The sequence below is a fragment of the Sciurus carolinensis genome, chromosome 16 (assembly GCF_902686445.1).
Source record: "Sciurus carolinensis chromosome 16, mSciCar1.2, whole genome shotgun sequence".
Taxonomy (NCBI): domain Eukaryota; kingdom Metazoa; phylum Chordata; class Mammalia; order Rodentia; family Sciuridae; genus Sciurus; species Sciurus carolinensis.
Genome location: NC_062228.1, coordinates 17,666,469 through 17,680,949, shown reverse-complemented (window position 1 = coordinate 17,680,949; position 14,481 = coordinate 17,666,469). Strand labels below are relative to the sequence as shown.

At 44.8% G+C, this 14,481-nt stretch overlaps 1 protein-coding gene across 3 annotated transcripts in view; it reads right to left on the bottom strand.

Annotated features, from left to right (window-relative positions):
* Positions 1–372: 372 nt before the first annotated feature.
* Positions 373–14,481, bottom strand: part of Gfod2 (glucose-fructose oxidoreductase domain containing 2) — a 42,590-nt gene continuing 28,481 nt past the window's right edge. For all 3 annotated transcript variants that reach the window (XM_047528105.1, XM_047528104.1, XM_047528106.1), the window contains 2 exons: positions 12,437–12,780; positions 373–1,909 (listed from right to left, as the gene is read on the bottom strand). In XM_047528105.1, coding sequence (XP_047384061.1) covers positions 1,011–1,909; positions 12,437–12,695 — 1,158 coding nt within the window. In that variant the 5' untranslated portion in view covers positions 12,696–12,780 and the 3' untranslated portion in view covers positions 373–1,010. The remainder of the gene's footprint in view (positions 1,910–12,436; positions 12,781–14,481) is intronic.

Below are 14,481 nucleotides of genomic sequence, written 5' to 3'. Positions count from 1 at the left end.
AAATTACCATTCCTTTTTATTTTGAGACAAGGTCTTGCTAAGTTGCCCTGTCTGGCCTCAGCTTTTGATCCTCCTGCCTCAGCCTCCCAAGTGGCTGGGATTACAGGAGTGTACCACCATACCTGTTAAGGAAGCACTTTTCTTTGGAGGACTCTTGGACTTGGCCACAAGGGAATAAGCAGGAGACAAAGGGCAGGCGGTGGCAGAAGCCTGTGTGGCTCAGTAGATGCTGATGAATCCGAATCCATGGCAGGCTTAAGGCTGCTATGGGTCATAAAGAAAGAGAAAAACTGTAGCTATAAGCAAATCTTTCACTTAGAGAACTCCAACCACCAAACAAAACACACAAACCATACTGTCACATTTTTCTGATTTATTTATTGACATTTATCAGATGTTCTACAGCTCCCCTTGTCTTCTTGCTGCCAAGCCGGGGACCTTTTCCCTAGGTCAACAGCCCCAGAGCTCATCTAATACAGAAACCCCTCTCCATGCACAAAGGGCCCTGCAGGCCAGCAGGGCCTGGCTGCATGGGAGGCAGGTGAGGATCCCTGAGGGATGACTTGCTGCCCTTACTGTTCCTGAGATGCCCCAGCCCAGAAGGGCATGGAAACAAAAGTTGCTTGTCATTTATGGCCTAACATTTAGCCAAACTGGTTTCTTGGGCTTTATTATCCTGTCAAACCAGAGATCAGGCTGAAGAGCCCACAAGCCAGGTTTTTGCTGGTCTTGCTCACTAGAACTATGAAGAGGCCTGGTAGCAACTCTGCCCTGACACATGCTGTGCAAGCCTAGGCCATGGCAGTGGGCACACTCACCACTCTTCAAGTCTGAGAAGTAAATGAGCAGATGGACAAGTCATCTTCCCTGAGCCCCTTCAATCTTCTCCCACGTTTAGCCCGAGCTGATTTATTAAATGAACGATACTGTCTTTTCTATGGCCAAACCCCCATCACAGTTCTGGTTCCCTCTCTGGCCCTCTGCCCTGTGGCACGGAGCCCATCTGCAGGTCATAGGTTGTTCCGCTGAAGTGCCTCACATAGGTTCTGGTTGGCATCAGGTTCCTCTGTCAGCACCTCCACAGTCTCCCACTCCCCAGATCGGCTTGACCTTTTGATGGCATCAACCACGCTCTGCATATATAGCCCATCCTCAAATGAGGCAGCCATGGAGACAGGAGTGCGATCCCAGGTACGGCGGTCACCCTGTCCCTGGAAGGACTGGCGCAAGGCCTGCACCATGTAGACCATGCCTTTCAAGTACAGCAGTGGGACGTCCTGGGGCCCCTGGTCAGGTAGCCCTGCGCCCACGGACAGGGAGTCCCTCACAAGCAGCTCCTCTTGTGTGGCAGTGTTCTTCTGCCCATAGAGGTCAGCTCCTCGGGCAACAAGGCGTCCTGCGGAGCCCACCACCATGACCTCGTGCACAAAGGCACCTGGCATGTTGAAGTTGAGTGTCACTGTGCTGCACACCCCACCACCCATAAGCATCTGGAAGAAACAGAAGTCATCACTGGTAACATGCCGGATGCCACGGATGGCAGCATTCTGTCTCACAAAGGTCTTGAGCAGCCCATGCACCTTCTCGGCCTTCCGGCCAGTCAGGTGAGTCAGCAGGTCCACAATGTAGGTGCCCATGGTGTGCAGGCCCCCACCACCCATGAGCTCGTCACAGATCCAGCCATAGCTGGGGCTGAGCAGGCTGCCTGAGTATATGCGGGCATCGCAGATCATCACCGCACCTACATAGTGCTCTGCAATCAGTTGCTTCATGCGCACAAAAGCAGGAAGGAAGCGAAGCACATTCCCCACCAGGCTCATCAGCTGTGGGTAGTAGCGTGAGGCTGTCACCATCCGGAAGGCATCTACCGATGTTGCTGCCTTCTCACAAACCACATTCTTCCCAATGCCTACAAATAAGACACAATGGGAAATGTCAAAGTTCCAAGGGTTTACAATGGGGAAAACATCTTATTTTTCCAAAGCAGATGGACCTGCAAAGCCTCCTATGGGACCAGAAGGTGGCCTGGGATAAGAGGAAGGGTGACTCACCTTAGACTGAAAATGGTCCCAGTGACTGCAAAGTTATGGTTAGATAAAGAAGAATAGATTATTGGTGCCCCCAAACCCCTCACTCTGGCTTCAGTACTGGGAATTAGATCCAGAGACGCTCAACCACTGAGCTGTATCTGTAGCCCTTTTTCATTTCATTTTTTATTTTAATGCAGGGCCTCACTAAATTACTTAGGGTCTTACTAAGTTGTTAAGGGTGGACTTGAACTTGCAGTCCTCCTGCCTTGGCCTCCCAAGTTGTTGGGATTATAGGCCTGTGTCATTATGCCTGCAGGAATAGGTACTTAAGGGGCATGAATGGAGTAGAGGCAAGAGGATCACAACTTCAAGGTCAACCTCAGTAACCTAATGAGAACCTGTTTCAACAAACAAGCATAACCCAGGGTTGGAAATGAAGATAGGGATGTGACAGTCAATTTCATGTATCAACTCAGCTACACTATAGGATCCTTCAAACACCAATCTAGACATTGCTTTGGTGTGCAGGCAAAGTCAGCTGACTTTGAGTAAAGCAGACTACATGTAATATGTAGGTGGGCCTCATGCGATCAGTAGAAGAGCTCACTGAAAACACTGAAGTTCTCTATAGAGGAGGGAATTATGCCTCCAGAATGCCTTGAGGCCCAAGTAATACGGACTCTTGCCAGAATTTCTAGCAGGCTGGCCTGCCTAGCAGGTTTTATTTATTTATTTATTTATTTGTACTGAGGATTGAACCCAGGGGCACTTTACCACTGTGCTACATCTCTAGCAGTTTTGAGTTTTTATTTTGAGGCAGTGTCTCTCTAAATTGCTGAGGCTCAAATTTGCAATCCTCCTGCCTTAGCCTCTTGAGACACTGAAATTACAGGCATATGCCTGAGACAATATCTTCAAATAAATCTCTCTCCCAGTATCTTCTTGGTTCTAATTCTTTGGAGAACCTGAGGGAAAGACACACATTATGAATATTTTGATTTTATTAGATTACTAGTTTGGGTCAAGATACTCTATATTCTTGGAGATGGGCGTTGGCACTCTCAGTTGACTCCTGAAAGGGCTCTTAAGTGTCCTGTAGACTGTTCTCTGAAAATTTCCACTGGTCAAGTTAGAGTGGTAAAAAGGTGAGAAACTGGTCCCTTCCAGAAGGAAGGGAAAGGGGATGAAAACAGTTTTTCTGACCTCATGCACATTCTAAACTCACTGTGGTTGGAACACTCAAAGATAGACATTTTAGGTACAGTGATGCACACCTGTAATTCCAACCTATTTGGAAGGTTCAACTTAGTGAGACTGTCTCAAAAATAAAAAGGGCTTGGAACTTAGCTCAGTGGTATAGCACCCCTGGATTCAATCTCCAGCACAGAGGCAAAACAAGAATCCCAGAGGGCTGCAGAGTTTCTAAGAGTGATTTAAGTGAAAACTCATGAAGGTATAAGCAACCACAAGACACAACACACTAACACCTGGGCTGCTCCACTAGCTTAGTGTGGGGTTCAGAGCAGGAGGAAAATCCTGTACCTCCAAAAAAAAAAAGAGGAAGCCCAAGCCCAAGCCCAAGCAGTCTGGACTAGTCACAAGTTTAAGAATCACAGTAATCTGGGTAAGGTGCAGACAACGCCCACGGTGGGCAACTCAAACCCTACTACCCCAATTCTCTCAAGTCATGGGCTTCTTGAGGGGATAGGCTCAAGGTTTGGTGGGAGCAAAGAGCAACTCTCTGTGAAGATGGCAGGAGGCTAAAGGGAGGAATGACATTGGGATTATCTTTAAGGAAGCAGATGTGGCAAACGGCATCTACAGAGAGGGTACCACATGTGCAAAGGCACTGAGGCAGGACAGTGCCAAGAGTGAAGATTCACAAAGTCCTGCATGCCTGTCAGGAAAGAGAACTGGAGGAATTATTTGGGGTTTATAAGCAATATGGGGATTGGCTATAGTCAGTAGTACCATTCCCAAAGACATCAGAGGAGGTGGAATCTTCTTTTTTTGCTAGTCCTAGGATTGAACCCAGAGGTGCTTAACCACTGCGCAACATCCCCAGCCCTATTTTGAGACAGGGTCCTGATAAGTTGCTGAGGCTGGCCTCAAACTTGTGATAGAGGAGTGGAATCTAAAATGGGATTTTTTTTTTTTTAAGTATTTTTTAGTTGTCAATGGATTTTTATTTTATTTATTTATATGTGGTGCTGAGAGTCGAACCTACTTCCTTACACATGCGAGGCAAGTGCTCTACCACTGAGCTACAACCCTAACCCCAAAATGGGGTTCTTGATACTTGTTTCCTCAGGTCTTCCTGATTTCAGCCAAAACTGCTCTAGTCACCTCTCAGTCCCACTTTCAATCTTGGTAAATCCTATTGGCTTGGCCTTTCAAACTACACATCCTAAATCTAACTAGTCTCACTGCCACCTTCCTTGTCCAAGTCACCACTGTTTTTGCCTGGATTACAGCAATGGTCAATGGTCCCCCCCTGCTTCTGCTCTGGCCTCCCTCAATCTCTTCACAACATGGTAGCCAGAGCAGTTCTATTAAAACTTGCTAGAATTTGGATCCTGGATATCCCTCAAAGGCCCATGTGTTGAAGGCTTGGTCCCTAGGCCTTGGTGCTATTAGAAGGTGGTGTAACCTTTAGGAGGTGGGGCCTAGTGGAAGTATATAAGGTCACTGGGGGTGTGACCTTGAATGGTGTTTTGGGGCCCTAGTCCCTTCCTTTCTCTCTCCTTTTGTTTCCCAGCTGCCATGAGGAGAGCAGCTTTGCTCTACCACATACTCCCCATCTTCATATTCTGTTTCAGAATATCAAGCAACAGAACTAACTGATCATGAACTAAAACCAACCTTTCCTCCTTTTAGTTGTTTATCTTGGGTATTTCATCATAGTGACTGAAAGCTGATCGTCTGGGTCAGACCCTCTCCTCCTCCATATAAAACCCTTCAAAGGCTTCTCATCTCATTCAGAATGAAAAATCAAAGGCCTAACAGGGCTTACAAGACCTTAATACATGATCTTGGGGTGCCTCTAAATTTTTCCTTTTGACCTTTTCCCCTATTGAGGTCTGTCCCCAGACTATTCTGCTCTTGCCACTGAATCAAAGAGATGAGAGCTTTTGAGCAGGAGGGTCTGATGGCAGAGTGAGGAGAGGCAGTGATGACTTTCAGGCAGGGCTGGGTCTTGTTATGGTCAGTAGTCTTGGGAAGGACTAATCTGTGCTCACTCTTCTGGCTAAACGTCATATTGGGCAGTATGCATGCCTGGGCTTCTCCTCTGTGCCATCCAGGATCCCTTCCTATACTTGACAGGAACTTCCTGGCTGGAAGAGCAGCCTCCAAGCCTGGATGTCCTAACCAGGGCAACCAAGTCAAGACTGCCTTCTCTAGGCATGTTCATCTCTAATTACCCAGTTCTCATTCCCTCATCCTTTTAATTATCCCTTGAATATTTTCTGAGTGTTTTCATATGGGTTCAATGGCTGGGACACAATTTCTAGTGGCTCAATGCAAGGTGCAGCTTGTCTTGATAGTCTTGGATGGGTTCTATTTAGAGGCTCAGCAAACAAACTCCTCTGGTCATCTTGCCAAAAATGACGGTTACTGTGAACTACAAATGAACTATAAATCATGCAACAAAAACCAAAAAGCTCCATACAAATGACTGATGACTCACATGACGACTACCCAGGTCTCAGGACTACCCAGAAGAGCCAATTATTGGTGCTGAACTTAAAGCTTTGGAGCCAGAAATACCTGGTCCAAAATTTCTCAGTACATTGCTAAATACTTAAGATTTTTGTAAACCTCTCTGAGTTTTGCTATAAAATGCATCATATCCACCTTGTAGGGAAGAAGAGAAAGTGTCAATGGAGACAGTGTATGTAAAGTGCCTGGCCCACCACAGCTGTGTCAACAGTATGTTAACCATCATTACAGGGGTGACTGAACAGACATCAACACTGAGCAAAGGACCCACTGTGACTGGGACTTTAAAACTCACATAGAAGCTATATCTTAGATGCAAATAGTTCCTGTTTAGTATTTTAAAAATTTGATTTTTGAAAAAATAAAATCAACATGAACACGGAGTTTTCTTATTATATGTATTTTCTATAGGGACTCTCACAGAGGCTTAGTCCAGCCGTTTGGAAGCTCGTATCCTAACAGAGGTCACAAGAAAGTTCAGTGCTTTGGGACAATCCTTCCATCTCTTTTCACTTCCTACCACCACACCTGCCACCCCAAGCCTCAAGAAGTCCACAGAACATTTATCATTGACATATCGGAGTCTCAGGCCTGAACTTCCAAGATTATGAACTTCAGCTGTAGCAAGGAGGAGCACATGGGGATCAGCAGTCTATGACATCACTTCATCTTTACAATGCAGGAAACTCTTTAATCTGCTGCCCTTCTTTAAATAACTACAGAGGCTTTACAAAAAGTGCCCGCAGGATGACAAGAGAAAGGCCAACACAGTGTCACATGCCCTGGGAAGGAGGCCCTGACTGCTATCACTACTGCTGCTGAACGGTCTCCAATGCTTCTCCATACTTGTGAGATTTCCAGATTAGGGACAGAAGAATCACAGAGGGGAGACTCTGACATGTGGCTGTTGAATACATGTGGCTGACGAGGGAGGAAGGAGGAAATTAGGTTCTTAGACACAAGCCCCTGTCTGAGAGCTGCAGCTCTTGCCCACCCAGAAGCTTCTTGGTGTAACATCTCACTGCTGAGATTGGGTGGAACTGTAGTGAGAAGGAGAGATGAGCTGGGAGGAAAAGGACTTTAATGACTGTTAGGAGTTTGGGGGTGATAAAATTAGGATCAGGAATTCCTGTTTCATGCTAACAGAAGTCAGGGACGGAAGTGGTAGAAACACCCTTTCTTGAGCAGGACCAGCAGGAGAACTAAATGGAGGGCCCAGTAGTCTTATCACTGTGGAACGCAAATGCACTCAGAGGTAAGCAGACTTCTACAGGCCACCGGCATAGGCTTTACCGGTAGGAAAACTTGGGTTGTCCTGAAAGGCATGTTTATATAAGTTTATCTAACTTTCTCTCCAGGAAGTCAAAGGAGAGATTAGAGAAGATGAAAACTGCTTTTTGACTCCCAGCAATGGGAGACATGGTTGCTAAGTGGTTTTTTATTTCCCTTCTGTGCTGGGGATGGAACTGAGGGCCTCAAGTATGAATGCATGTGCTACACCAGCAGGCCGCCCCACAGCACCCTGAGTGCTTTTAGCTCATATTTTCTGGAGAGTGAATGAGTTTCAAGTTGCAAACCTCCCTTGGAGCTCCCTTGAATGAGGCTCAGAAGAGCTTCTCCAGTGCCCTGAAGCCTACTTCTCTGTTCCTTAGTAACAGACCACAAGGAGCCAGATTCACAGGTGGCACCCAGCGACACCTGTGCTTTCCTATGTAGAGGCCTAGAACTAGACACATGATTTCACAGAGCACAGTGCAGAGCAGACTGAGAAGAGCACAACTTTCATGTTTTATGAAAACTAAGGAATTCCTCCCTCCTCTCCCCACCTTTTTTTTTAAATGAAAAAGGTTTTGCTACAAAAAAATAAGTTCTGAAAACCAGCAGACCCTCACTCTTGCCCACAACCAATCATCACTTTTTTCCTGGATTGCAGACCCAGGTTAGCTCCCTGACCCCCAGCAGACTGGACTGCATGGGTGGAATTTGTATGCTTTACTCAACCAACATGCCAGGCTCTGGGCCAAGCACCAGGGCCACAACTCTGGGCATGGGCTCAACCTTCAGAGATCCTAGTTTAGTGAGTTCAAATAATCAAACAAATAAACAGAACTGCACTTGAGATAAATGTGATGGAGATGACATCCAAGGTGGAATGAGAGCAGAGAGCAGGGATCTGAACTGACTAGGGTGAGTGAGGCTTCCCAAGGGACTGGAGTTCTTGTGATTAAATTATCTCTGTCAGCCTGCTTGAGGAGTGATCTTTTGTTACCTTGACAGTCCATGGGAAAAGGGCTGGCAAACTTAGTATTTCTAATGAAACACAGAAGTGCCAAAACGAAAACCCACCTCTTAGTGAAAAATTTAAGAAAACATTTAACTGTGGCAAAGAGGTTGGGGTGCTTTGCACATTAAAGTTCATTTTCCTGAACCACTTATGAAATGAACTGAGGAATAAAATGTATTAAGTGCCTCTCTGACTTCCTTTCCAAGAAATTCATAGGAAAGCTTCAAGGATGGATTTGAGATAGAAGAGGATGAAATAAATGGTCAGACAATAGCAGAAAACAAGATGCCACAGAAAGTTTAGAGAATAAGTCCAATAAAACTAGTAAGAGTGAGGACAAGAGAAAGTCTCTCCCCTACCCCTGCCCCAAATACTAGAGGTTGAACCCAGGGGCTCTCTACCACTGGGTTATATCTCAGTCCTTTTTATTTTGAAATAGAGTCTCACTAAATTGTCCATGCTGGCCTCCAACTTGCCATCTTTTTGCCTCAGCCTCCTTCTGAATAGCAGAGATTGCATGCATGTGCCAATGTGCCTGACAAGAGACAATTATTATGGCCTTAGAAGTAAGGTTAAAAACATAATATTCTTTATCAAGGAGAGGAAAACATAATTTTGTCTATAGCCTAAGGCTTTGTGAGATATCCCTCAATATTCCTAAGCTTCAGTCCCTCCCTCTCTCCCTCCCTCCCTCCTTTCTGTTTAACTTCTTTTTGCCGTACTGGGGATTGAACCCAGGGCCTCATGCATATGCTGGGCAAGTGCTCTATTACTGAGCTACACCCCCAGTCCCAGAGGCCCGTTTATCTAATTGAAAATGAAGACACTAGAATGCAGATATGTGGCCCTCCATCCTTAGGTGTGCGTCAGAATCACCTATGAATCACCTGTGAGGCTTACTCAGAGTGCTGGGCCTACCCCAATGAAAGCTGGCAGGTCTGGAGTGGTCCTGAGAATTTTAGAATTCTAAAAGGCTCCCAGATCCTGCTGCTGTCACAGTGCAGGGGCCTTGTCCAAAAACTGCTGGACTAGACACTCTCCAGGGTGCCTGCAGGCTTGAGTTTTTCCATGATTCTATGCCTCTGAAAGCCAGATGAAAATTCGTATTACTTACTGATAGTTATGAAAAGTCTGAGAACAGTAGTTGTCTCATATGTACTTACATCTGTAAGTGTATATCTGTGCTGTATGCCTCTCATTACTGCTTTTCAATTTCTATGACTTTTATAAAGCTTAACACTGCAAAGCATAATGCAAGAAGGATTTTTTTCCCAGTGCTGAGGATCAAAAACATGCCCATGCACATGCTAGGCAAGTGCTCTATCACTGAGCCATAGCCCCCCATTCAAGAAGGATGTTTAATAAAATATAACTTTAGATAATTGTGATAAACTTCTTACAGGCTCCAGGTCTGAAAGAGTTGGCCTAAAATTACAATACTTCAATAGCTGCAGTTAAAGTGATTATGTCTTTTTTTTAAAGACAGGGGGGTTAGGGATTTAGCTCAGTAGCAGAGTGCTTTGCTGGGGGCAGCGGGGAGTGAGGTGGAAATACTGCAGATTGGGCTGGGGATGTAGCTCTGTGGTAGAGCACCTGGCCTAACATATGCAAGGCCCTGGGTTCAGTTCTACAAGGAAAAAAAAAAAGCTTATATCCTTAATTAAAAAGACAGCAAAAAAGCAAGAGAGCCCAATAATAGGAAGAAAAAAAGACTTTGGGGCTGGGGTTGGGGGGTTGTGGCTCAGTGGTAGAGTGCTCAACTGGCACATGTGAGGCACTGGATTCGATCCTCAGCACCACAAAAATAAATAAATAAATAAATAAATAAAATAAATGTACCATGTCTATCTACAACTAAAAAAAAAAGAAATTAAAAAAAAAAACTTCTATGGAATGACAACATACTCTCTCATATTTATAAAGCTACTCATACATGGAAATGCATGTTTGCACAGCTGGGCACCATTAAGGTTCTTTGGAATATGACTGAGAAATTTTAAATACACTGCATTTTCAGATGTCTTATCCTCCATCTGAACAGTGTAGAACCAGACCTTTAGAGTTTTATAGGTGAAAAGAATGGGTTGTTCTCTTTCAAGGCATTAATATGACAATCTGCAGAAAAGCATCTCACTTTGGAGATAAGTTGGAAAGCTTAGTTGCATTTCTAGACTACATTAAATTCAGTGAACATGACTTAATGAACATCCAGAGGAGAATCTTTTCTTTTCTTTTTTTTTTTTCTTTTTAAAAATGAACTTGAACACAAATGCTCTTCCGCTTGGGACAACAGAAAAGCCAGGTCTTCCCAGTGACTTTCCCAGTCTGTACTTGGAAGGCAGTTGTTTTATCATCCTGAAAAGGCTAGCTGGGGTAGGAACTGACACCTCCCATTTCAGGGGGGCCCACAAATACTGAGAGAGCCAGAAATGGGACCATACATGGGGTCTGATATCAACGTCATTTTGGAGCTCTGCTACAACAGATTATCACCCCTACCCAGGGCCTAGGGGAAACTATTGGAATTCTGGCTTTATACACCAAAAGAAAAAGAAAGACGGAAGGGGGGAAAAAAAAAAAAAGAGGGTACATAGGGAGTAAACTTCACGATCATAACAAGCTCTACTGATTTCTTTGGAACTGGAATTGGCAGTGCCTGAGGGCATGTTGGTCCAGATGACACCAGTTCTCCTGGCCCTGGGATCATGAACTTGCAAGAGCAGATCAAGGACCCTCATGGACACTCTCTTCCTCCTTATAGCAGATATGTGAAGAGAAGAATGAAACCCTGCTTCATCATGCGCTGGGGCACAAGATCCCTGGGAGCCCCTGGTTATTCCCTGCTTCTTCCTGTTTACAGGAAATGGCTCAAGACCCACCATTTCCCCATGTCAGGAAAATAACAAGCTTGCGGCCAAAGAACCCCAAAGTTTCTTCTTTCTCCTGCATAGCTTAGAAGCCATATTTGTTGAGATCCTAAAACTCAGAAATATGACTGAGCCTCCAGAATTTTGTGTATGGATATACCTTGCCTGCACGCATGCCACAAGGAGTTAAATGACCACAGATGATTCTCTTTGAATCAACACATTGCTAAAACCTTCTAAATCCAATTTGAGAACCATCATCTGCCTTCCCAAGAATCGGTCCAATGAATAGCTCCAATGTCGCTCACCCTTTATAGAAGCACTCTGGAAAAGACAAACCTAGAGTTTTTGGCCCAAACTTACATGTTCCAAATTGACAACCTGATGGATTCAAGTTTTTGCTTATTTCACCAAACATTTGTCCTTTTCATCCCACTGGACCAGAGGTAACACTCTCTTATGATGTTCTTCAGAACAAAGGAGAAGTAAGTAGTAGAGTCTGGCATCCTCTGCCATGGCAGTGGCCAGGATGAGTGGTAGTCAACCTCAGGGCCTAGCAGTTCCTTGACTCAGAGATCTCTGACAAACTACATCAGAGACCCTTGGCTCCTATCACATTACCTAAAACAATTACTCTGAAAACTATATGCTACTTCTGTCATTCACCTTGTAATATGTCTTATTTCTAATCTCATTTGGACTGTGAAATCTGAAGGAAGGGAGGTTCCAACACAGCTCTGAATGATATCAGGACAGTGTCTGGCACATACTTTGAATGACACCAGGACAGTGTCTGGCACACAGGAAGCATTAAACAAATAACTGTTAGATGAATGTTTATTGGTTTGTTTTCTTACTAAATTAAATTCTGATTTATACAAGATGAAGAGAAGAATTTATCTATAGTTGACAGGAAAGAGAAGCCCAACAGGAACTGCAGGAGAACAGCTCAGCAGGTCATGTCCAGTTAGGGGCAGGAGGTCACTGAGCCCACAGCTCCCTGACGGAGTGGAGAAGTGAGCAGGCCATTCCTCAGGTCCTGTCAGGGAAGCCTGTGCTGTTAGAAAGGCTTCCTGCCATTAGGCATTACGAGATTATAGCTTGGCAGGAAGGGTGTGTGCTCACTACTAAGGGCTGACAAAACATGGGAAACAGTAGCCTAGCTAGATAGCCTCCCCCACTTCCTGTGGTGCTACATGCCACAGCATGGAATCACAACAGACTTCTCAGTCCCAGGGCCTAAAGAATGCTGACTTCCCGGAGGTAGACCTCTCATTGCCCTGAAATATAATCATCTTCAGTCCCTTAACTTTAGTTTTGCTCAGGGATTTACTAATGGGAAGTAAGAAGGCTGAGTCATTTTCCTCTTAAGAGCTATAAGGCCCTACACCAGAGATGAGGTATGTCCTAGAGTACCACTATCTGCAAACACAGGCTCACGAAAAAACACACAGGTCCAGGGGAAAGCAGAAAGCCTCAGAGGACTGCCCAAAGAGAGACACAAGCTCCAACTGCCAGGGTCTGACGGTGCATACCTAGAGCCTTCACAGATATCTGCCGGGTGAGTGGAGGGGGGATATTGATGCACACCAGGTCCACGTCTTGATGCAGCAAAACATCATCAGTCCGGCTGGTGTAGAAGGTGATGTTCATCTCCTCAGCAAGCTGCTTTGCCTCTTCCTCAGTCTTCCCCCACAGGGCCTCCACTGTGAACCCTTCTGCCCTCAGCAGTGGGACCAGGACCCGGGCTGAGCTGCCAGTCCCAAACACGCCTACTCCTGGCAGCATCTTCATCCCAACCTCTGCTCACCAGTTCATCTCCTCACAAGAGCTTCCAGCATGGAGCTGATCTTCCCACAGTCCTGGTCAAACATGGCTCCTAGAATGGCAAGAAATACACTGGTTTGTAGTGAAGGAAACACTCAGCAGAGACTACTTTCTTGGCTTATTTGGAAGCAGTAAGTTCTCTGCTTGAAAAGCACAAATGAGCTGGGTGTGGTGGTGCACACCTGTAATCCCAGCAGTTTGGGAGGCTGAGACAGGAGGATAAGAGTTCAAAGTCAGACTCAGCAAAAGCAAGGTGGTAAGCAACTCATTGAGACCCTGTCTCTAAAGGAAATACAAAATAGGGCTGGGGATGTGGCTCAGTGGTCGAGTGCCCCTGAGTTGTGGAAAAAAAAATAAAAATAAAAAAGGGCTGGGGATATTAAGTGCACCTGGGTTCAAACCCCAGTACCAAAAACAACAACAACAACCAAAAAAACCCCCACAAAAAACAAATGAAATACTGCTCCAAAATGAAAAGTTAGAGAACTTCCTCCATGGAGACTGCAGCAAACCAGTAATATCCACATACTGCTGGGCACCATGGCACATAATGTAATCCCAGACTCAGGAGGCTGAGGCTGGACGACTGCAAACTGAAGGCCAGCTTTGACAACTTGGTAAGACCCTGCCTCAAAATAAAAAATGAAAAAGGCTGGGGGATGTAGCTCATTGGTAAAGCTAATGAGTTTAATCCCAGCATTCACCCCCTCACAAAAGCTGTCTACTACAACTATGGGAAAGGAAAATGAAAAATGGGTAAAGCAGGGTTCAAAATCCCTGGTTTGAAACTTGCCACATCCCCAGCCCTTTTTATTTTTTATTTTGAAATAGTGTCTAAGCTGCGTAGGGCTGTGCTAAATTGCGGAGGCTGTCTTCAACTTGCGATCCTCCTGTCTCAGACTCATTGGGATTACAGGAGTATGCCACCTCTCCTGACCGACTACATCTTAATTTAATAATAACTATGCTTAGGTTGACAGGATTGTGGATGGTTTTCACTGTCTTCTTTTTTTAACTTTTTTTTTCTACATGAACATATCTTACTTATTGTGGAGTTTTTCTCCTATCTCTCCTTTTTTTTGGAGGGGGAGTTGTTGTTAGAGCACTAGGGATTGAACCCAGGGATGCTCTTCTACTGAGCTACGTTTCCCAGGATGGACTCGAATTTACAATCCTCCTGACTTCTACTTTTTCCAATTTGCTGGGATTACAGATGTGCATCACAGCGCCCAGAAGAATTTCCTTCTTAAGGATGAATATTATATTGTATGTATATCCAATATTTTGTTTATCCATTCTTCTGTCAGGTTGCTTTTACATTTTGGACATTGAATAACGCTACTATGAACATGTGTGTATGTTTAAGCATCTCTTTGTGCCTGGCTCTCAATTGTTTTGGGTATATTCCCAGAAGTGGAACTGCTTAATCATATAGTAATTCTGATTTTTAATTTTCTGAGGAACTGCTATACTGTTTTCCCTAATAGCTGCACCATTTTACATTTCCACCAACAGTGTATAAGGGTTCCGATTTCCCTACTTTCTCTCCAACGCTTGTTACTTTCTGGTGTTTCTTGATAATACCTACCTATACTGCTGGATATGAGGGGGCTATCATTTTCTTTTTTAAATTTTTTATTTACGTTCTTGTGATAGGGCACATCTGTAATTCTAGCAACACAGGAGGTTAAGACAGGAGGATCACAAATTCTAAGCCAGCCTCAGCAACTTTTCAAGACCCCGTCTCAAAATA